This window comes from Peromyscus eremicus, chromosome 15 (assembly GCF_949786415.1).
Source record: "Peromyscus eremicus chromosome 15, PerEre_H2_v1, whole genome shotgun sequence".
Classification (NCBI taxonomy): domain Eukaryota; kingdom Metazoa; phylum Chordata; class Mammalia; order Rodentia; family Cricetidae; genus Peromyscus; species Peromyscus eremicus.
The window spans coordinates 59,168,634-59,190,707 of record NC_081431.1 but is presented as its reverse complement, the minus strand read 5'-3'; the positions used below and the strand labels follow the sequence as shown (position 1 = coordinate 59,190,707).

The window sequence follows — 22,074 nt, the reverse complement described above, 5'->3', positions numbered from 1 at the left end:
TGCACAGAAGCCTCCAGGTTCTGAATTCGTCATTTTCACTTTCCCATTGAGTCACTCGGTTCAATCTGTGATCTTGCAGGCCCCCAAACAAGTAAGATCTCCTGCTTCAGGGCTGATCCTTTAAGGCACATATTCACCCAGCTCACTTTAACTACCTCTGGATTAGGGGGCCAGGTTGGAGAGATGGCTCAGCGGTTAAGAGCACTGGCTGCACTTCCAGAGGTCCTGGGTTCAATTCCCAGCACCTACCTACACGGCAGTTCATAACTGTAACTCTGGTTCCAGGAGATTCAGCATTCTCACACAGATACACACACACACACACACACACACACACACACACACACACACACACACAGTCAAAACACCAGTACACATAATATAAATAAATAAACAAATGTCCCGGTCACAATGGCATTCCCTGACTATTCTGTTCACCCATCTTGTGCTCACCTTACTTTCTACCCTGGCCCTAATCATCCCTTGACATGCTACATATTTGCTTTGTCTCTCTCTCTCATGGAGACTAAATTCAAAGGGGTAGAGTGGGGGGGCTTCGCTTAATTCAACTTAAGCGGACACATGCCTGGTGTGATCAATACTGTACTTGTTTACTGAACGAGTGGACGAATGTCCAAGGACAGGAGACAAGGGTACCATATCCTCTCACAGATCTTGCTGGGCACAAGCTTGGTCAGTGCCTGAGTTGATTTAGAAAAGCAGTCTCACACTTCAGGGATGTGGAGCATTTGTCTTTGATACGGATGCAGGTGGCTGGGCCTGAGGGGAAGCCTGCTGGCACATGTCCCGGTATGCGGTAATGTTCAAAGCACACAATTACGCTGCATTCCAGGGAGATAAAACAGAGGAAGAGAAAATCCGTTCAGGCTCCGATAGTTGTTAATAACAGCTAAAGACTAGAGGAGGAATCGAGCGACTGTCAGGATTGGGAAGACCCTGAAGTCACCCAGCAAGTGGGCAGCAGGGTCAGGATCTGACACAGGCTTTTTAAATTCCCGGGTCAGGCTCTCCACCTTGCCTCAAGTGGCAGCACCTCACGTCTGTTGAATTCGCAACATTCCAGTGGGTTACGTCTGGGCTTCCAAACGACTGATCTTTCTACATCACATTCCAAAACACGTTTCCAGTCTGCTATACAACCAGCTAGATGATGATACTATCAACAGTCTGGGCTCCAATCACTAAGTTTTATTAGTTTTTATTTGTGCATATGTTTGTAAAAAAAGGGGGGGCAGGGATACTTGAGGTGTCTAAATTGGGCTCGTGTCTTCAAACATGCAGCACTGTATATACATATACATACATATTGTGTGTGTGTGGGGGGGTTGGTCCTGTGTGCATATGGATCTATGCAGGCCAGAGGTCACTCTTGGATGATGTTCTCTGCAATCATCCACCTGGCTTTTTGAGAGAGGGTCTCTGAGTATCTGGTGCTCACTAGGTAGGTGTGGCTGGCTGGCAGGCCAGTGAGTCCCAGTGTTCCGCCTGTCTCTGTCTCGCCAGCATTGGGATTACAAGAACACATCACTGTGGCTGGCTTTTTCACGTGGCTTCTGGGGATGGAACTCGGGCCTTCTTGCCTCCATGGAGAACACTTGCCCGACTGCGCTATCTCCTCAGGCATGCTTAATTTCTTGTTGTTATTGTGGAGGTAGAACCTGAATTTTACAGCTGGCAGAGACCTTCTGGATAAGCTAGTTCAACATTTTTAAAAAACTTTGTTCAGTTTAGTTTATGTGCACTTATGTATGCCTGATATCTATATGTCTATATCTATATAACTATATCTACACACACACACACACACACACACACACACACGTGCTCTGAAATCAATATCATAAACAAAAATTTTAAGTAGGCCTAGTGTGAACACCTGCAGTTTAGAACAGGCCACTTCCAGAGCAGCGCTCCTAGCCCAGTAGTAGGGATCAGCCTGATCCCTTGTGCGGTGTCGGGAAGAAGTCTGTGCTAAAGGGAGATGCTTTTCAATTGCGGGGACTTGGAGGAAACTGAGCAGTAGCTGGGTTTGCACACAGAGCCCCGGTCTGCTGTGGAGCAGGGACGGGTACATCCTTTGGAGTGTGTGGCTCCAGCAAGGCCCGTGTTTCTCAACCTGCGGGTGGTAACCCCTTCGGGAGTCAAATGACCCTCTAATAGGTGTTGCTTAAGACCGTCAGAAATATCAGATTTGGGCGTTATGATTCCTAACAGGAGCAAAATTACAGTTGTGAAGCAGCAGCAGAAGTCATTTGATGGTTGGAGGGGGTCACCACCACATGAGGGACTGCATTAAAGGGTCACAGCATTAGGAAGGTTGAGAACCACTGAGCCACACCAACTGTTCAAGTATTTGCTTGGCTTAAATTTCATAAAAAGATGCTTAACTTCTTGTCGTTTGACTTCCTCAACACACAAATCATTTAACTCCTTAGTTTAAGTGTAGAGATGGCGTGCTGTGTGTGTGTGTGATATCATCCACTTAGAGATGGCAGCAAGGGCATCGTTTCAGAGCATCTCTTGTGTTTTCTAGGGCCAGGGGAAGGAGTGCTACTCCAGGGAGGAATTGCTGACAACAGTCTTACAAGCAAAGTCAAGCCTTGTTGCCAGCAGGCTCCACATCAGGATTCAGAACCAGAAGGCACCAGTTTCCAAGATGAACGTTTCTTGGTCTACACACAGAGCAGGCTATTTCTTTTTGTTGTTGTTGTTGTTATTTTTTTGAGATAGGGTCTCTTGACATAGCCCTGCCTATCTTGGAACTCACTCTGTAAACCAGGCTGACCTTGAACTCAGAGATCCAGTACCTCTGTCTCCCAATGCTGGGATTAAAGGTGTGAGCCACCATGTCCAGCCCATTTCTTGTGACTTAAGTTCACACTGAAGGCAAGCAGAAGTTGGCGACACCACACAGAGATAGAGACATATTTATTTTATTTACAGTAAAGTTGCAAAATTGTTTGCCTGTGAAGGACCTGCCATTCCTCCTCTCCTTCCTGCTTCCAGTGACAAGGTCAGGTCTTAACAGATGCAAGGCAGGAGCTGGTGACCACTGTGTCGGTATCTGATGGGTTATCTATGGACCTGCCAGCCCCTTGGTCATGTGTATGCTTGGGAGGGATCAGGCAGACTTGGTAGAGCTTTAAACAACCCAGTGACCACACAGAGAGGACATGTAACGGAGAGAGGGACCTTACAAAACATTGAAGATAGAGATCAAAACAATTATTTCCTAAAACTGGAATTAAAGAAGGTAAGCACGCTCTCTTTCTGTCTTTTTTTTTACTTTATTTTTTTTATTTTTTATTTTTATTTTTGACACAGGGTTTCTCTGTGTAGCCCTGGCTATCTTTGAACTCACTCTGTAGACCAGGCTGGCCTCGAATTCAGAGATCTGCCTGCCTCTGCCTCCTGAGTGCTGGGATTAAAGGCGTGCACCACCACCCAGCTGAGCATGCTCTCTTTCATGTTCACCTGGGCCCAAGGAACCCAACCGGCCTTCATGTCCCATTGACACAGCAGTCTTAGCCAGACACCATTCATATGCTAGATCAGGAGGTTGTGTTTTTAAGATCCAATTCTTAGGCGGGCAGTAGTGATGCATATCTTTTTTTTTGTTTTTTGTTTTTTGTTTTTTTGTTTTTTTTTTTTTTTTTTTTTTTTTTTGGTTTTTCCGAGACAGGGTTTCTCTGTGTAGCTTTGCGCCTTTCCTGGATCTTGCTCTGTAGCCCAGGCTGGCCTCGAACTCACAGAGATCCGGCTGCCTCTGCCTCCCGAGTGCTGGGATTAAAGGCATGCACCGCCAACGCCCAGCTCTCCCCTCCTCTTTCTTAAAATGCCTTTTGACAAAGTTAGTCCCCCTTATAGTAACCGCTTTTCCTGCAGACGTTCTCCACCGCCCCCTCCTCTTCCCTTTGTTTTTAACGTTCCGTCCGTTCGTGACATGTTGGCATCATGACTGTGTGAGACTCCAATCTCTGATCAAAGAAGGTAGGCCGTTTACCTTCTGGGCTGCCATATCTCTCAGATGACTCCTTGTAGCTTGCACCCAGGTATACAGCCAAGTTCCCTGCCCCCTTTTAAGTCACCCCCTCTAGAAAAGAGCCCTGTCTCCTGTCCAGGGTTCCTTAGCAAAGTGTGTTGGCGGAGGGCAGGCAGTGTTCCCTGGTGGTCTCTCTGGGATGTTTCTGAAGGTGCTGGTTCAAAAGGGACTAGCCTGGGTGGAAGACTCTTGCAGGCTATGTCTTAAAGAAAAAAAAATTTTGATGTGTATGGTGTTTTGCCTGCACGCATGCCTGTGCTTCTCGTGCCTGGTGCCCAAGGAGGCCAGAAGATGTCTTTGGATCCCTTGGAACTGGACTTACAGATGCCTGGGAGCCTCCATGTGGGTGCTGGGAGCAGCAAGTGTTCTTAACCACTGAGCCATCTCACCAGCCCTCAGCCTAAGTGTTATCCCCAGCGTTCTTGCCTGTCCCAGATTGCTCTCCATAGGCATGGACACATGGCCCACTTAGTTTCTTTAAAATGGAGGCTAGGGAAGTAATTAAGTAACTTTAAACTTTGAAGGAGTTTGGGGCCTTATTTGAGACCAGAAGCCATAAAGCAGTCACTTGCTTTTCTCCCCCATTGTAAGTGCCCTTCTAAATGCCCATGCTAAAAAGGATGTCCACACACCCATAACATCCTTTCTGAAGAAGGACCCCATATTTTTCCTTTTGCTTTCCCATCTTGCCCTTATCGGGACTCTCTCTGTGCCTCTGTTAAGACATCAGATTTTTTGTTTTGTTTTTTGTTGTGTTTTTTTGGTTTGTTTGGTTTGGTTTTTGGTTTGTTGTGTGTGTTTTGTTTGTTTGTTTGTTTGTTTGTTGAGATGGGGTTTCTCTATGTAGCCCTGGCTGTCCTGGAACTCACTCTGTAGACCAGGCTGGCTCGAACTCACAGAGATCCACCTGTCTCTTTCTCTTGAGTGCTAGGATTAAAGATATGCATCACTGCTGGGGGGGGGTGGTGGTGGTGGTGGCGGCGGCGGCAGCAGCGGCGGCGCATGCCTTTAATCCCAGCACTCAGGAGGCAGAGCCAGGCGGATCTCTGTGAGTTCGAGGCCAGCCTGGGCTACCAAGTGAGTTCTAGGAAAAGGCGCAAAGCTACACAGAGAAACCCTGTCTCGAAAAACCAAAAAAAAAAAAAAAAAAAAAGAGGAGAAGGTTAGGAGGAAGGGACGAAGGAGAAGAAGAAGGAGGACCTAAGCCAGGAGTCCTCTTGCTCCTCCTTCCCAAGGCCTCAGCTTTTCAGGACCTAGATCATGAGCTCTACCCAACTCCAGCCGTAGAGTGTACAGAAAAGCTGGCTCTCCTAGGGAATGAGGCTGGTCCCCAGGGCTGTGGGCCCCTGAAGGAAGCATGTCATGGGAAGGAACATGCTTGGGCCCTGTTTTTGCTCTAAAGGTGGTGAAGGTAAAACCCTTCTCATGCCCGGCAGTCCCAATGGTGAGACCCAAAAGACACATGGAAGACGGCACATTACAAGTGGGCATGGGTTTTTATTCTCAGTGCATGGCATTGGTTTCTGCTCATCAGCAAAAAGCTTTATTGGTTCCAAAAAAATGACCCCTTTTCAAACTCTTCTTCCCGTGTCAGTGGGACGACACATTTGCATTACAGATTTGTCAGTTTATAGCATCCCCCCCCAAGAACCATATAAATACATGCGAAACATTATACATAGAGCTTAAATAATATCAAATGCAAATACAGATTGGGTGCACTGTTAAGCTGAACTGCAAACTATGGCAATACACACTAGGATACACATTGCTTTGATATCATCGTGTCTGTCATGCAGACTACAACAGTCAATTTTCTGTTTGTTTTTTTTTTTTCTTTTTCTTTTGTACAAAAATAACCAGTGCTCATTATACTAGTTACTGAGAAGAAACTCAAAATTCCTATCTGCATGCCCGATTAGAAAAGATGGCATAGATCAATTTGTTGGCACATATATATGGCATATTTACATATGGCATATATACACATGGGGAGAAAACACGAACCAAAGGCCGATTGGGTTGCAGGGAGCTCACCTCCCTTCACCTCTCCCAGGAAGAAGAAAGGGGACAGCAGGCCTAACTGCAGAGCTGGGAAGGCAAAAGTTCTGGCTCTGAGCTGAATGGCAGGGAGGGAGGGTGCGTGGTCTACTGAGGAAGAGGCCGGGATGGCTTTAGAACAGCAGGCATTGTAAGTGCGCACCCCCACCAGTGCCGTGGGGCGGACCCGAGACGCAAAGGTGGCTGAGTGCGCAGACTGGGATGGTACCACAGGTAGCTTCAACTGTAAGGCAAGGGATGGGAAGAAAGGGAGGGATGCAGGAGGGGAGTCAGGCACACTCAAGCACGCGTGCCCCTCTGGATTTTCGGCAGTGAGGTAATCCCTCTGATTGTTCTGCGCAATTGTCCCCTAAAGCTTGAAGGAAACTATAAATCCAAACCTGAGGAATCCACAAAGGCCCAGAGGGGATCTAGCTGGTCTCTCTTACATCCTTTGGGATGGGAAAAGCACTCTAGAGGACAGTGAAGGACTTTTGAGTGGGACCTAGTCCTCAGACTGTCAGACTGGAAGCAACCATTGCTGTATTTATCTTTTCCATTTGGAGCTCAGTCTCCCATCTGCTGTGTCGTACAAAAGAGGAAGGTGCCACTACTCAGATTCATGCACAAAAACTCACTAATGGGGTCACTCTAGGGAGAAGGGGAAGTGAAAGAAGCATAAAGAAATGCAAGCCCCATGTCACAGTTCCCTTGCCTACCAGGAGAGACTGTCATTGACACTGCTTGCTCGCTAACTCCTCATACACAAGCCCAACTGGCCCTCGGCCCTGGTTACCAACAAGCCTGGCACTCCTCCACGGCAGCATACATCCATGTCCTGACAGATGAGAAGTCTCTTTCCTGGGGTTTCCCTCACTACCTGCAGGGTTATCAAAAGAGGGCTCTAGGATAGTTTCTCTTTCTCCCCATCAGACCTCTTTCAAATCCGAAGCACCATTTAGGGGAAACTGTTATTAACTTCTGTCATATTTACTCACTGCCACCTGGATCACTGAAACTGAATAGAAAAAACATATGCACAGAAACACTTGAACTTACTCAATTCCATTTCAACAAAATATATATTAAAAAAGTCTAGAACCCAACAATTATTTTTCCCTAAATATAAAGATGGCTGTTCGGAGAAAGGAAGTATGGTGTATATATATATATATTTTAAACCAATTACAAATATACTGAGCCACCTGTCATGCCAAACAGCTGGCTGTGTGCTCCCTCCATGGTGCTCTGCGACGGCATTTTATTTGAAGTTCTTCAAACAATATATATATATGGCTGACTCAAAAATATTAGTTTCTGATCTAAAGAAAACTATGTTTTTTGCATAATATTTCTATATTTTCTCTCTTACTATGGAAACTAGAACACACACATACATAGGCACACACACACACACACACACACACACACACACACACTATTGACTTTGAAAAAGTAGACATAAAGCCCTCAAGAGTGACCTTCCAGGCACCACAAAAGTCCCTTGGGAGCAAGGATGGTAAATGGCCTTCGAAGCTTGTTATTGGCTTGCTTTGAAAAATGATCTGAGGTAATAAAAGAGTTGACAGAATCAATCTTCGAATGTACTTAAGTGTGTGTGTGTGTGTGTGTGTGTGTGTGTGTGTGTGTGTGAATAATTAACAACTCCAGTGAGCTGTTTTTTCGCCACAAGGAAAGATTGCTCAAGTGTGTAAGCTTTGCAAAACCCCAATCTCAGCCTTCTCGCTACTTCCTGTAATGATGGAGTATGCTGTAATGGGTGTGGAATGGTGATTGTTCACTCATCCTGTCTTGGCAGCTTGGGTGGGAGGAAGATCTCTAGAAGAAAGGCTAGGAGTGGACAAGTTCATCTTGTCTTTCTCTCCCAAGTGGAAACCTGGCAGTTCTCATGAGCCTCGCGCATCCTCCTTATTTCCATCCCCCTAGAAAGTGGGAGGCAGGCTTCACTGAACTCATGGGAGATGGGACTTGGGGACATCAATTTGGTCCACCTGCACAAAAATGCTTAGATCAGCATAGCAGGGGTACAGATGGAGCACCTGGGAACGTGCCTCCACCTCGTCCCAGTAAGGCGAAGTCCCTTTCGGTGAAGTTCCCAACTCCTGAGAGGCGAGTGGGCAGAGGATGCATTGGGCAGTGTTGGGGGTAAAAAGGCACGGGCTTTCCTGGGCAGCAGTGGAGACACCGCTGAAGGCTGGGAGAGCGTGTGTGTGTGTGTGTGTGTGTGTGTGTGTGTGTGTGTGTGTGTGTGTGAAGCGAGGAGAGAGGAGGCAGGGAGCTTTCCGGGGAGGGCCTTCTGCTCCTTGCATCAGAACCCTGTCAGGGAGCCTCCTCTTTCCGGTGTGTATTTTCAACATTGAAATATTTGCAAAGGTTGGGGACCTCCTTAGAGGCGGAAAATGTTGTGGAACACAACAAAGCATAGAATTAGAAAAGCAAAGAGAATGTCAAAGCTGGTACTCAGGCGCCTAGCCTGAGGGGAGGTTTCTCAGATCCTGATGGATTGGTTCTTTAGCCCCTCCCAAGGCTTCATAACACTCATTCCCCTAACCATCAGCTCCTGCCCTGGGAGAGCCTTGGCAAATACCCTTGAAAATAGTCTGCTTCAGTGATTTCTGGTCCTACGCCTGCTCCATGTTGGTCCTGAAATTCCTCATCCAGCTAGGAGGCAGGGTCATGGCCCATTCATTCTTTTGCTACCACCTTAGGCAAGGAAGAAGCTCAGGCCTGTGGTAAAAACTATATATTATACATATGAAAGCTTCCTGGTCATGGCTGATTTCCCTGGCACTTAAAAACCCCAACACACTCAAGAAGACAGATGGACATTCAGAAGTTGGAGCTGACCTGGTGGAAACAGAGAAATATTTCACTAGCTCATTTGCTCCAAAAAGACCATTTTAGCAAAGAAATCTGCTTGCCTCTAGAACAAAATGAAAGGTTCTACCAGGGCCAGAAGGGGCCAAAGTTGACTCAACTTGTCCATGTCCTTTCCATTCTCTTAATTACCACAACTTAGGAGGAAAAAAAAAAAGTGAGAGGAAGGGATGGTAAGGGTCACATAAGAACCAAAGAACCTTGGAGAGGTCAGACTGAAGAGCAGGAAGAGCTAGAGGCCTTAGGGTGGGCACTTTCAAAATAGGAAAAATGTTCTAAGGATAATCAGTCTACTGAAACACAAACACAGGGTATCTGTCTCTCCCTGAGCCTACAACTTAGCTTGTCAATGGCAGAAACTCATAAAGTCTCCAAGTCAGGAGGCGGTGACACATGCGGGAATGCCGTGGAGACTTTGGGCTGGGTGATGCCAGGAGGATTGTCATCATTTTTCTAAAGACGACAACTGATACACTTGAGGAGTAGATCTACCATTACCTGCCCAGGGTTTGACCGAATCCTTGTAGGTCTGTGCTCTGGTTTCTTCACGGCCAGGTAGGGGTTCTCACACACTTAGGAGCAGCTGACATAACAGTGACAAGTCCCATCGTCACCTTATAGACGGGATAGATGATAAAAGAAACAGGGAAAGCAGGGACGGGAGTCAGAGAATGGAAGTTCAAACTGATGTCTCCAGGCTTTGCAGAGGGCTGTCGGAATGGGAGGTGACGATTTGCACTTGGTTGCAATCCACGGCATTGTTGTTTTTGTTGTCATGTGGAGTGGCCTCACCATCCAACAGGAGCACCCCAGTCCCCGATTTAGAACTCGGTCCAGAATCTTCCTCTTGGTCATCCTGGGGTGACTTCGGAAATTCATCGTCTACGTTGTATTCAGGGTGGTTCATGAAGTTGTGGATGGAGTGTTGGTTCCTGGGTTTATGGATGACTTGTTGGAAATTATGGAACACTTTGACCACTTTGATCTAGACCAGGGGCATGAGAAAGAGGATGAGAAGATAGGGAGGTGAGAACTGGTAAGCAGAACAGGAAAAATTAGTGGCCTAAGGAAAGAAACAAAACCCCAGCCACAAAACACGGCGGCTCAACAACCCAAAGCCATCACACGCCTCAAAGCTCAAGCACGAGGCGTCAGTGAGGCAGACAATAAGGATGCTTCAAAGGCTGCATTCCAAAAAGTAGCACAAAGCCAACTTAGCATTCCCAAACAATCCACTCTTAAAATGAAACCAAACCAAGAGACTCATTAGCTCTTTTGGACAGAGGACAGCGTGTTGGAACTTGGTGACATTGATGGACAAACTTAAAAGACAACCCACACGGGTGTCTTTCTGGAGTGCAGCAAACCGTTTGTGAGTGTGGGATGGGAGAATCACACACTGCAGTTTTGTTATCCGTTTAAAGCCCCGCAGAGAGCCAACGTTCACCAATCTGCACACCATCAACACTGGGTGACAAGTGCCCGTGGATACTGTGAGGCCAGGCAGACAAACCAATCTTCATTCCGCAGCATGCAGGAAATGAAAAGTCCCTAACGGTTCAGTCAGAAGACATGCACATCCTCATACCCCCACAACCTCCACTGTGTCCCCTCCCCCTCAAAAGTGGAGTTCCTCCGCTCCATGCCCTCCTCTCCTGGAAGATGCAGATAACACACAGGTGTCAAAAGAAGCCTTGCCCTGCCTCCTGAAGAAGGCCTGGTGTCCCCCATTCAAGTGCACATTCATGTCTGATCCACAGCAATGCTGCCCAGACCCAACGTGTAAACTCATGCTGCTTGGCCCGGCCATTTGCATATTGTAAAGAAGAACATGACCTTGTGTGAAGAAGCAGAGGACCAGGAGAGAAACCTGATCCTGGAGGCGGCAGTGTTCCTGGGGAGACGGACAAACACTACCCTGTCACCCTGTCTTACTACACAGGAGGGACTCAATCCGTCAAGGGGTCCAGAGAAGCCCTACTGTCCTCACTGGGGAGCAGCTTTTCCTTAGTCAGAAGCATCAACTTGTTTTTTTTTTTTTTTTGCTGTTGTTTTGCTCTGCTAATTCTACGTTTTTGAACTTTATCACTCAAGTGTGGCTTAGAATCTGGGCTGGTAGATTGGGGTGCGGTGTATGTGTGTGTGTGTGTGGGGGGGGCGTTGGCTGCCAGAGAGAACTGAGAAGGGAGATCAGGAAAGGAAGATGGTGATTGGATGGTTTTTGTTAGGGGAAGTGGCCAGTCCTAGTCTGGTTCAGATACATTCTCCCTCAGAAAAGAAACGAGAGGGATGCAGAAGTTGTTAAGGTCGGGAGAAGGTTAAGAAGGAGTAGTGGGTGTTGGAGTAAGAGTGTCTCTTTTATTCTTCTGCTGTTTAAATAAAAAATACATCCCTGGAGAAGAAGCAAGAGCATGGAGGTAGCAGCACACATGGACAGTTAGCCAAATAAGCCAGCTGGATTTCCTGTCCCAGAACCTCTCATCGTTTTACAGATCCCTCAAATATACTGCCTACAGCGGCCTCACCATCAGAACTGTGGCTCTCTCTTCTCTGGCTAAGGCTGTCCTTCCCTGGCCTCTCTCTCCTCTAGAGCCTACGGAGTCACCCACGACTGGGGTGTTCAGACCTTAGAAGGCAAGGGACTCCGCCACTCAACGGCCAGCTCGACACTGCAGCATCCATTAAGAAGCATAAAGGCATCTAGAGCCTCATCAGCAACAGTGAGGGCCTGTTTCCATCCATCTGTGGTTCTGCTGCCCATCTGCTGGTGAATTTCACCAGGCAGCTTGCTCCTGCTCAGATCTGGGTAAAGATTAGGTAGAATAGAGGCCACCTCTAACCATCGTGGGGTCCTAACTTTTCTGTAAGTTAGATTAAGCGAGCTCAAACTCAATGCTCTCTCCCTTAGCCCTGGTATAGATACTTTGGCCAAGGGACAGGTCCCAAATCACCTCTCTTTGGTGTGTGTTTTTATCTGCTACTGCGGTCTTCACGTTCCTCAGAGTCATACAGGAGGACAGGTACCTTTATAGCACTAGTTCATTGTCTTCTAGATTAGTGACTTTTAAATTTGTTGCTTCTGGTTTTTTTTCCTTTTTCTTTTTAAGCAACTGGACACTTTATTGCAACAATTATATGTGAAATCCATTGTAAAAGGAGCTGATTTGTGAAAATTAGGGTCGGAGGGTCTGAGCCTGTTCTGACTCTTCCTTTCCCCCACTGGGGCAATTCATAACACTCTCATGGGTAAACAAACGAGGGGGATAGAAGAAAAGAGGGATGGGCAGGTGGGAGAAAGAGGGGAACTTTTCGGGGAAGCAAAGCACAGTCGTTCAGTTAGATTTCAGGACTTCTGGGGACTAAGGAGAACCAGCTAACCTGTAAGGAAGCTCAGGCAAGGAGTCGGGGCACCTGGCCCAGGGGGTGGGGGTGAAAGTGAGCGGCAGAGGCCTGGGGTTGTGCTGGAATGCTTAACTCCAACATTGGCTCAGTGAACGTGTGCTGATGGACAGTCACCCAGTCTGTCACCAACTGGTCCAGGGCTGGCATCCTCTGTGCCCAGAGCACAGGGTCTCCATGGAGTACACGGACAAGTATGTGGGGACAAGGGAGGGCTGGGGGAGCTGGTATGGGGAAAGCTTTACACACTCCTCACTTAGCCAGCCAACGTTTCCCTCTGGGAAATGTTTCCCCAGGGGCTGATTGAAGGGTAACTCCTTCATGAGGCAGGAAGCCAGAGTAGGCTGGACCATCAGGTGAAAGTGGAGCAAGCTGTGGAGTTCAGTGCACCAGCTGATGATTTCCCCACTGGAATTCTCTACTTTTCTACTCCCACGTCATAGACTAGGGCTAGAGAAGTAAGGGGCTTCCTCCCAGATGGAAGCCTTAGAGACCTTAGGGAGGAGATAGGATGCACAGCATTTTAAGTGCCCTGGAACGGGAACGAGGGCTTTAAAACACACAACTGCAATCCCTGGGACCTCCCAGGGAAGGGGCAAGCTGGAGAAAGAGCAGGTGTGGTCTGTCTCCTTTTGGTGTAAACTTTTGGGGGCTCAGGACATGGGGTCCACCAGCTCCTCTGAGCCCACTGGTCTCTGCCATCAAGGCTCTGGGATGGCCAGCGCCGGCCGTTTCTAGAAACGAATGACTAAGCAGGACTGAAACTAGTTAGAAGGGGATGGCCGGGTTTAGAGAGAGAAGGGACTAAGCCAGGAATGTGGGAGGACTAGAGGGGCAGGGCAAGGCTTTAGTGCCTTCAGGCCCGCCTTTGGGCCTGAGGAAAAAGCAGCCATCACCGTCACCTCCACCCTCACTCCCAACTCATACCAGAACTCTTATGGGTAGCTAAAAGGCAAAAACAAGTTGAAGCTTGGAAAACCCGCTCCACAGTCACGTGAAGCATGGACAAAGCAACCCAGGGCTGGCTGCGGGAGGGACGCCCTGGACACGCAAGCATTTAAAGTCCGTAATACGTGTGATGGTGGAGGACCTTCCCTCACCAGGCACTAGAAATGACAGCCTCCCCCTGCTTCCTGTTCCGGGAAGGTAAAACGACCAGAAATGGGAAGGCGTTAGCAAGTGTTCAACAGTCTACCAGGAAGAGCAGCAAGCCCTTAGGCTAAAATCCGACAGGTACTAAGTAAGTCTAGACAGGCAGGTTTTCCTAAAACTGAATGTGCAAAGCATGATATAAAGGGCTGGCTGCTGAAAAATCAAACTAGATGAAAAGATGGGGTGAGGGGGCTCTTCAGAAACTTCTGAACTCACAATCCTCTTGCCTCAGCCTACTGAGTGCTGGGGTGCCACATACGACCACAGGGGCCAGAAACGTTTCATTTCTCCTACTCGTTTGTGAGTTAATTGGTTCTTGAACTAGAGTTATAGTTAAGGTCATCTATGAGCGGTGAAACAACACAGGTTGGACTAACTTCTTCTCCAATCCTGTGGCCAGCCAGCAGTGCAGGGGTAGCCCAAAGGACTGCAATTACTGAACAAGTTCGGTACTGGCTCCATTTGGCCAGGCCCTGGTTAAGGACCCGTGGGCAGAGGCTCCCTCGCCCCCAAGTGAAGAGACTTCCTAGGTCTTCACTAAGGACTGACCTCATCTCTAAAGGGGCGGAGTTAGACCAGAAGAGGGGGAGAGGGGCAATGCAACAAACCAAACCTGAGGTGAGACAAAGCAAAGCAAAGCAAAGCAAAACAACTCAAGAAAAGAAGCAGCAGGCAACACAGAGAACCATCGGAAAGCAGGATTATTGTCTTTAAAACAGTTAAGGTTTAACTACTTTCCATCAGTGAAAAAGGAAGTAAAATGAAAGATCATACAGCCTGGTTTTAGCCTTTTTTTTTTTTTGGTCTTTTCTTCCTTTAAGTCAAAAGGTCAAAGGGGGAGAAAACGAAAAGGATAAGTAACCACGGTTGGTTAAAGTGGATGCCACGTGCTCTCTTGTGGTCGCTCTAGCAAATCATGCACGGTAACAGACTCTCACTCACTGCCCACAGGAGGAGACGGAACGGCAGAAGAGGTGGAAGGGGAAGATTTGGCTGGAGTAACAGCAGCGGAATAGGAGCTAGGAACCAGCTTTACATCAAGCTGTTGGTTCATGTTCTGTCGCTTTAGGACTCCCTTAATGGAGGCTCCCGTCTGGAATGTGTTAATTACTTCAATCTGCAAAGAATCAGAGAGTAAGACAGCTTTGTTCCACAGTGAGAGGGAAGGGAAGGAAGAGGAAGGCAGGGTCAGGAGGGCTGGGGAAAGGCGATGAAGAGCAAGAGAGAGATTCCCTCGAACCCAGAGCAGCAGGTGGAGATGGGGTTGGGAAGGACATCAAACTGCATATTACACTTCATTGAAGGGACCATTTGCTATGGATTTTTCAAACACCCCGCTACGATTCGGTTTTCATTCCCCTGTGGCCTAGGATGGACAGGAGTCCAAAGGCCTTTTAAAATGTAAAGGAACTTCTCCCTACCACTAACAGCTAGGCAGAGACCAGTAGCTCATTCACCATTTTGAACTGTACCCTTAAAAATAAGGCAGACAGAAACTGTGGTTGGTATGTAAAATAAATGAAAAAATGTGAATTAAATAAAATGTACAAAAATTAATTAATTAAAAAATAAGGCAGACAATTTGACATATCGGAAGTGTATATATATATATATATATATATATATATATATATATACACATTAGTGAAACTTAGGGCTCAGGAGCCTCTAAACCAACTAAATCAACTAATCATTTTGACAAAATTTCCAGGAAAACAACAGGTGTGTAAAGAAAAATGGGCAGTATAGCAGTCCACACACGGGTGGCCACGGTCGAAAGACTCCCAGACCGTGAGCTGCTTTGCTTGGATGAGGTGTCTTTCATGACCAGCTCTTCCTCTGGCTGCAGCGGAGCTCAGGTGACCTACTAGACAGAATTCTACTCATTGTATTCCCGAAGCACTGGAGACCTTCACTGGCAGACCTGCTGACAGGACATCAGCCATTTCCTGAGAGCTGGCACCCCAGTGGCGGGCGGTAGCGGGCGGGTGCTGGTGCCTGGAGGCTCTCAAAGTCTACCTGCCTACCAGATCAGGCCTCTGGCTTTCAGCTTGCTCCACCTCAAGGACAGAGGCAATTAATACCACCACTTTCCCACAGTGACTGTGATCTGGGGTCTGCATCAATCCACTATCCTTTTCTTTGACCCCTAAGTCATAAGGAGCAAATAAAAAGGGGTTTGTTTATCCTTCTGAGATCTGTTGGGATCCCCTTAGGAATAGTCCAGGAGGACAGGAAAGGCACTGTCTCTGTCCTTCGACTGCATCCCCAGAAGATGAGGCAGACTCCTCTTCTTGTATACAAAGCCTCCGGGAAGCCATGAAATGCTTAGGGGTAGCCTCCGGGTGGAGACCAAGGTTAAAACATCCCCTTTTCTCAATTACGAGATTTTCTGTTTCAGTGGACCGAGGGCTAAAGCTGGAGGTGAGGGCTGCCCTGGGGAAGGTTCCAGGCCATGAAGAAGGTAGAGGCTCTTTTCTAGGTGCTTATAGCGTTACAAGGTCCAACTTCCACAATGAAATTGCAATCCTTGTTTACTGTTCTAAGAGTCCAGCCCTTTCATTCTTCAAATATTTGCTTTCTAGTGCTTATACCTCCTCCAAACTAATGGGAAAAGGTAAAGGGAGGAACCGCCTAGACCAGGGAAAGGGGAAATCCCAACCAGGACTGAGCAGGCGCTTGGCAGCACCTCCCACCCCACCTGCTGCAATGGGGTGGACCATCTGGACCAGCAGCCCGACAGTAAGGGATTTTGTTAGGACCCCACTGAGGATGCGCAATCGATGGGGTGGGAGGGCTTTAGACATGGAAGGTACACTTAGCATACTCAGCATCGTCCACGCAGTCAGGTGCCAATTACAACGGCTTGGGTGTCAATGGCATCTTTTTTTTTTTTTTTTTCCTCGAGACAGGGTTTCTCTGTGTAGTTTTGGTGCCTGTCCTGGATCTCGCTCTGTAGACCAGGCTGGCCTCAAACTCAGAGATCCACCTGGCTCTGCCTCCCGAGTGCTGGGATTAAAGGCGTGCGCCACCACCGCACGGCTCAATGGCATCTTTAATAGGCTGCCTTTGGAGCCTAAGTTTAGGCTTTTGCTTCTCTGTTTTGGAGGCAGGATCTAGCTATATAGCCCAGGCTGGCCTGGAACTAGGAAGCCTCGGCCTCCTGAGTGCTGAGATTAAAGACAGGCACCACCATGCGTGGCCTCAAATTTAGGCTTTAAAGCCATTCTGACCCTTATGCTCTAGCAGGGAAAGAAGTATGCCGAAAGCTACATGTGCAGTGAGATCAAACAGGAGTACAGGCGAGGGAATGGGAACGGGCAGTGAAGGGGGAGGAAGGTCCAGGAATCTCAGCTCCCCAGAGGAAGACTGGCAAGAAGCAAGGAGGCTTCGGAAGGAGGGGTCCCGGCTAGGAAAACAAAACAAAACAATCACACAGGAGAAGAGGAGGCAGGCAATCCTGAAGGGAAGAAAAGCAAAGAGGTTATTTTGAGAAGAGCAGACCCAAAGGACAGCAACGGGGGGGCCTCAGAGGTGGGAGTCAAGGTGCTAAGATCTGCAGCCACCCATGGGACTCAGGGGACGGAGGGTGGGCAGAGGTGGGGACTCGACGCCATGAGGCAGTCTGCAGGTCACGATTCGATTCCTTTCCTGGCAGAGAGAGGAAAGGAGCCCCGGAGTTCCCTACCTGTATCTTGCCCACTTTTCTACTGGTGTCTTGCTCAGGGAAGGACAGTTCCTACCGGGTATATAGTTTAGAGTGTGCATTCATTTATTTTCCCTGTGCGCTAAGGGGGGTGGGAGTGGGGGTTGGCCAGACAAATTTCTGCACCACTCGAAGGCTGGTTCATTCAACACATTTCATTCAACATTGAAAATGAAATATTTTGGGGATCTCTAGCCAACTAGGAGGAAGAAACAGGCCTTGCTCTGGAGTGTCCCCTGGAGATCTTGGAACTGATGGTTGGTTCAGGAATCTTGGGACTAAAACAGTAAACGGTCGAGGGGTTGGAGCAGAGGAAACGCCTTATCGATGCCAAGGCCAGTCCGCTCACCCAGAAGGTAGTTACACAAGGGAAGTGGAGGGGAAAAAAGTTACAGTTAGGGCTACAAGCAGGGGACTCGCTTGTACCCCATTTCAGAAATTACAAGAAGGGGAAGAGCTTAGAAGAAAGGACAGCCTCTTTCTCTTTCGGAAGCAAGTCTGAATCCTTCAAAAGATATCAACTGAGAGACTGCTGTTCATACCCACTTAATCATCGGATTCCGAGAGAGGCCTCCCATCAAGCCAGGACAACAGAAGCAGGCAAGTTTCTTTAACAAAGACCTCCCCAGACAACGGCTTTTTACCACAACAGCAGATGAAGGTCACCCCAAGTGACTGCCGGGGATGCTGGCTCTTCCTTCCACTTTTATAAAAACAGGGTCTCTTATCCTTCTTTGGGGGCAGGGAAGGACTACACATTCCTTATCTTGGGGTCAAGATTGGCACTGAAATAGACCTTATGTGGGAAGACAGCTCCACTGACAGACCTGAGTGGGGACTGTAGGGCCAACCACAGCTGAGGAACTCTGTGAATAGTGACCCAGGGTCCAGCCTGTTGGCCATTCCCTCCTGGAGGAGTCAGTCCCACAGAGACCTCTGGCCTTGCTGACCCTGAAGCTAAGGAGCACAGGCCACCCTTCAGCAGCGAGCCTTAGGAAGGGGTAAGGGTGCTGGCTGCCGGGAATTGCGACTTTCCTACCCCTTCCCAGGATGGGGAGATTTCTTCTCCCAGGGTAATGACAAGCCACTACAGAGTACCTGAGTCTGAATCCGGTTCAGGCCACGGAACCAGAGGATCTGGCCTCTGCGCAGCTCCATCTCAGCAAGATCAATCTCATCCATTCCCTCGGCATCCTTGGTGATCTCATCCTTGGCAGCGCCATGCCCAGCCTCCTTTAGGAACTTCAGAGACTGGGTAGGTATCGCAGAGATGATCTGAGGGCAGTCCCAGCAAAGAGGGCAACAGCCAAAGTGGAGAAGAAGAGATGTTAGCTGGCCTGGGCCAGGCCCTTGGGAGGTTCCTCTGCCCTACACCTTTCCCACCAGGACAGCACCAAGAAGCACTAATCTGCCCAGAAGATTAACTGGTTGTTCCAGCTGTCAGCTCTTGGGAAGGTGCCCACATTCATGGGCACACAGAAGGGGACTTAATTCTCACAATCTCTCAGCCGTGTGCCTTCCTACACTCACACTCGGTCCGGGCTCTTCCTTCCGGTGTGATCCTTGTAGTTCTAGACAAGAGAACTACAAAGCCGGCGTACAGCCGGAAGAAGCGGGGCCTGGGGCGAACCAAGCCGGGAGAAGGGCACATTGGACTTACGAAGCTGAGGGGCTGAGAAAGGAACAGGAAGACAGCTAGCTAAGGGTTTTACCCCTTCCTCCCTTCCTTCCTTCCTTCCTTTCTTTTTAATTAATTAATTTATTTATTGTGCATTGGGGTTTTGCTTGTGTGAGGGTGTCGGTTCCCTGGAACTGGTGTTACAGACAGTTGTGAGCTGCCATGTGTGAGCTGGGAATCGAACCTGGATCCTCTGGAAGAACAGTCAGTGCTCTTAACCACTAGGCCATCTCTCCAGCCCCGGTTTTACCCCCTTTCTTAATTCCATCCTTAGCTTGTGAAGGGACACTAAGGAATTTTCAGCAGAAACTTGAGATCTGCAAAACGGCCCAGGCCAGAGCTAAGGGCGGTATTGAGGGAGGGATGAAACTCTTAGCTAAGCTGACATTACTGTAATTAATACTAACACTCACTGAGTACTTATCACAGGCATTGTCGTATTTTTTTGTATAGTATCAATTAGTGATGACTCTGTTATCCTATGTTGAGGTCCCCGATTAATGGAGTCGCCCATGGCTACTCAAGCCCTTCCAGTCGATTCCAGAGACTGTGCTAATCTATGTGTCACGCCTCCTCTCTAGAGCATTTGCAGTACTGATTTATCTCAGGTGGGAGTTGGGCGTTCAACCAGAGAAAGCCATGGTGATGCACAGAAGAGGCAGGACGCCCTGAACCACAGCAGTGCAATAGCCCTGGCTAGGCTGCTGCGTTAGCGGGACGTCGGCTCGTGAACTCTTCCCCTTTTAAGACTCTCAGATTTACTTCTTAATGGAAAATTTCGACTTCTGTTTCAAAAAAGCTAAGTTTTTGCAGCCTCTAGGTGTGGGTAGAGAACATAAGCCCCTGAAGGGAAGGCAGTGGTCACTCCAACCCAGCACCCCAAGATGGAAGGAGCTTGGAAGCGTGATGGAGGGGAGGGGAGGGGAGGGGAGGATGAGAAGAAACAGGGAGTTGGGTGTCTGTAGCCACTGGTCCCTCTCATTCAGAGAGGAGAGGTCTGCAGCCTGGAGGATCTGTGGAGGGCACACCACACTCACCTGGCCCCACAGAAGTTCTCCAATCCCTATGAAGAGACACCATAACCACTGCTCCAGGTTGAGGCGTGTACAGCTGAAGGGCTTCCCCCCAAATTCCACGATTAAAATCTGAAACAGAGCAAAGGGCAGCCAACCATGATGGAAGCCACTCTCATGGAGTCAGCCCTCCACCCACCAAGGCTGACAAGGTGGCCAAGGCCACAGCACCCCCTGCAGGGCCCTGGTGGTGCAAGTCCTGATTTTCCTGTGGACCGGGAAAAAGAAACTCTAGAAGTGGAGAAGGGTGGCAGATGCAATCTTTACAGCACTTCAGTGGGAATCACGCTGTTCCTATGGTTATTGTGACAGTGATTAATGTACATTAACGTACGGTCTGGCCAGAGCAGAGGAAGCTGGAGGCTTCCTGTGACTGAGGCCAATGGGTGACAGAGAGAAGACACAGAGTCAGGAATGGGGGTAGAGGGATGGAATGTAAAGGAGGGGCTTTGCTGAGAGAAAAGCCAGCTTATTTTTAAGATTTATTTTTAAAATTGTGTGTGTGTGTGTGTGTGTGTGTGTGTCTGTCTGTCTGTCTGTGTCTGTGTCTATGTGTGGGTCTGTACTCTGATCCATGTGCCACAGAAGCCAGAAGAGTGTGTCAGATCCCCTGGCACTAGTTACAGGTGATTGTGAATCAAATGATGTGGGTGCTGGAATTCAAACTCCGGTCCCCTCTTACTACTGAGCCATGTCTCCAGCCCCAGGAAGATGTTCTTTCGTACTGTGACCTGCTCATAATCCTTTGTAGCCATCTGCCTTAGTGAACCTCTGACTACGGCAAGAAGGAAGGAACTCATTTTTCCACACCCAGGCAACCATGCTCTTGACCCTAGTTCCCATAACAGAAGCCCAGGCCAGGGTTAGCACAGCAGCTACGTGTGCACCAATCCCTCACTCTCCTCTGTGAATTGTGTGGCATTTTCGAGCATAAGCCCATTCAGAACAAAGGGGCAGGGAGAAGGGGTAGGGGTGGGGAGCCTACACTACCTGTATATACACATGCCATGTGTGCTGGCCTGGAAAGGAGGTAGAAGATCGTGACCCTTCTCTTGGTCACTGTATGGAACTTCTGCACATTTAGAAAGATCATCCAAGTTTTCTACAAGTTGTATCTGCCGGTGACATGCTACTTTGCCCCGGAGTACCTGACTGGGCTCAGGTCCAGAACAAGGTGCACACAGAAGCAAACTGAGAATCCCAAAGTGTTTACTCACAGTCTTGGTCCCCGTAACTCCCTCTCTCCTCATCTTGGGCACATTAGAGTCCCAGCTCCTGGCTTCTGTTCTCTTTCCCCAACCCCCGCTACCCCAACTCCAGTCAGAATCTCACCTGGCAGAAGAATGTGCCTAAAACTACGGAGCAGAAAATGACATTGTGGTAGATGCCTGCAAAGACATTCTTCTCGCCATGTATCTTCCGGGAGTTGATTTCATTGAAGAGCTGCATCAGCACGAAGGTGTTGAAAACGATGGTGTAGTGCTGGCTGGGTGGTGAATGGAGAGGGGCCTTCCTCCCGCTGTCAATGTCAAACATTTTCTCACCTGGTGGGGGCAGGACAAGTATTAGAGAATACCTGTGGTCTCAATGAGGGTTCAGGTTGAGTTAGAACATGCTGGGACAGCCATGCTGGTGGCTTCTGGCCACTGGAAAGTCCATTTTAATTGGTCAGCTTCTGAGTTACGCTAGTTAGTGAACATATTATTTTATTCATTTACATTTATTTATTCATTCATTCATTCATCCATTTATTTATTTACTTATTTATTGGTTTTTCAAGACAGAATTTCTCTGTATAGCTTTGGCACCTTTCCTGGAACTCACTCTGTAACCCAGGCTGGCCTCGAACTCACAGAGATCCGCCTGCCTCTGCCTCCCAAGTGCTGGGATTAAAGGCGTGCGCCACCACCGCCCGGCTGAACATTTTATTTTTAAAATAAAACATTGAAAAATCATTTTAGATTTATGTATTTTATGTGTATGAGTGTTTGGTCTTTATGGATGTCTGTGCACCACGTATGTATCTGGGGCTGCTGGAGATCAGAAGCAGGCATCAGATCCCCTG

At 48.3% G+C, this 22,074-nt stretch overlaps 1 protein-coding gene across 6 annotated transcripts in view; it reads right to left on the bottom strand.

Moving 5' to 3' along the window:
- Positions 1-5,540: 5,540 nt before the first annotated feature.
- The window catches only part of Atp2b4 (ATPase plasma membrane Ca2+ transporting 4), a 102,132-nt gene continuing 85,598 nt past the window's right edge, over positions 5,541-22,074 (bottom strand). For 3 of the 6 annotated variants that reach the window (XM_059280784.1, XM_059280786.1, XM_059280785.1), the window contains 4 exons: positions 21,342-21,553; positions 19,974-20,081; positions 18,357-18,533; positions 5,541-9,986 (listed from right to left, as the gene is read on the bottom strand). In XM_059280784.1, coding sequence (XP_059136767.1) covers positions 9,681-9,986; positions 18,357-18,533; positions 19,974-20,081; positions 21,342-21,553 — 803 coding nt within the window. In that variant the 3' untranslated portion in view covers positions 5,541-9,680. Of the gene's footprint in view, positions 9,987-14,494; positions 14,670-18,356; positions 18,534-19,973; positions 20,082-21,341; positions 21,554-22,074 lie in introns of all 6 variants that reach the window. The other 3 variants (XM_059280787.1, XM_059280788.1, XM_059280789.1) reach the window with 2 other exon arrangements.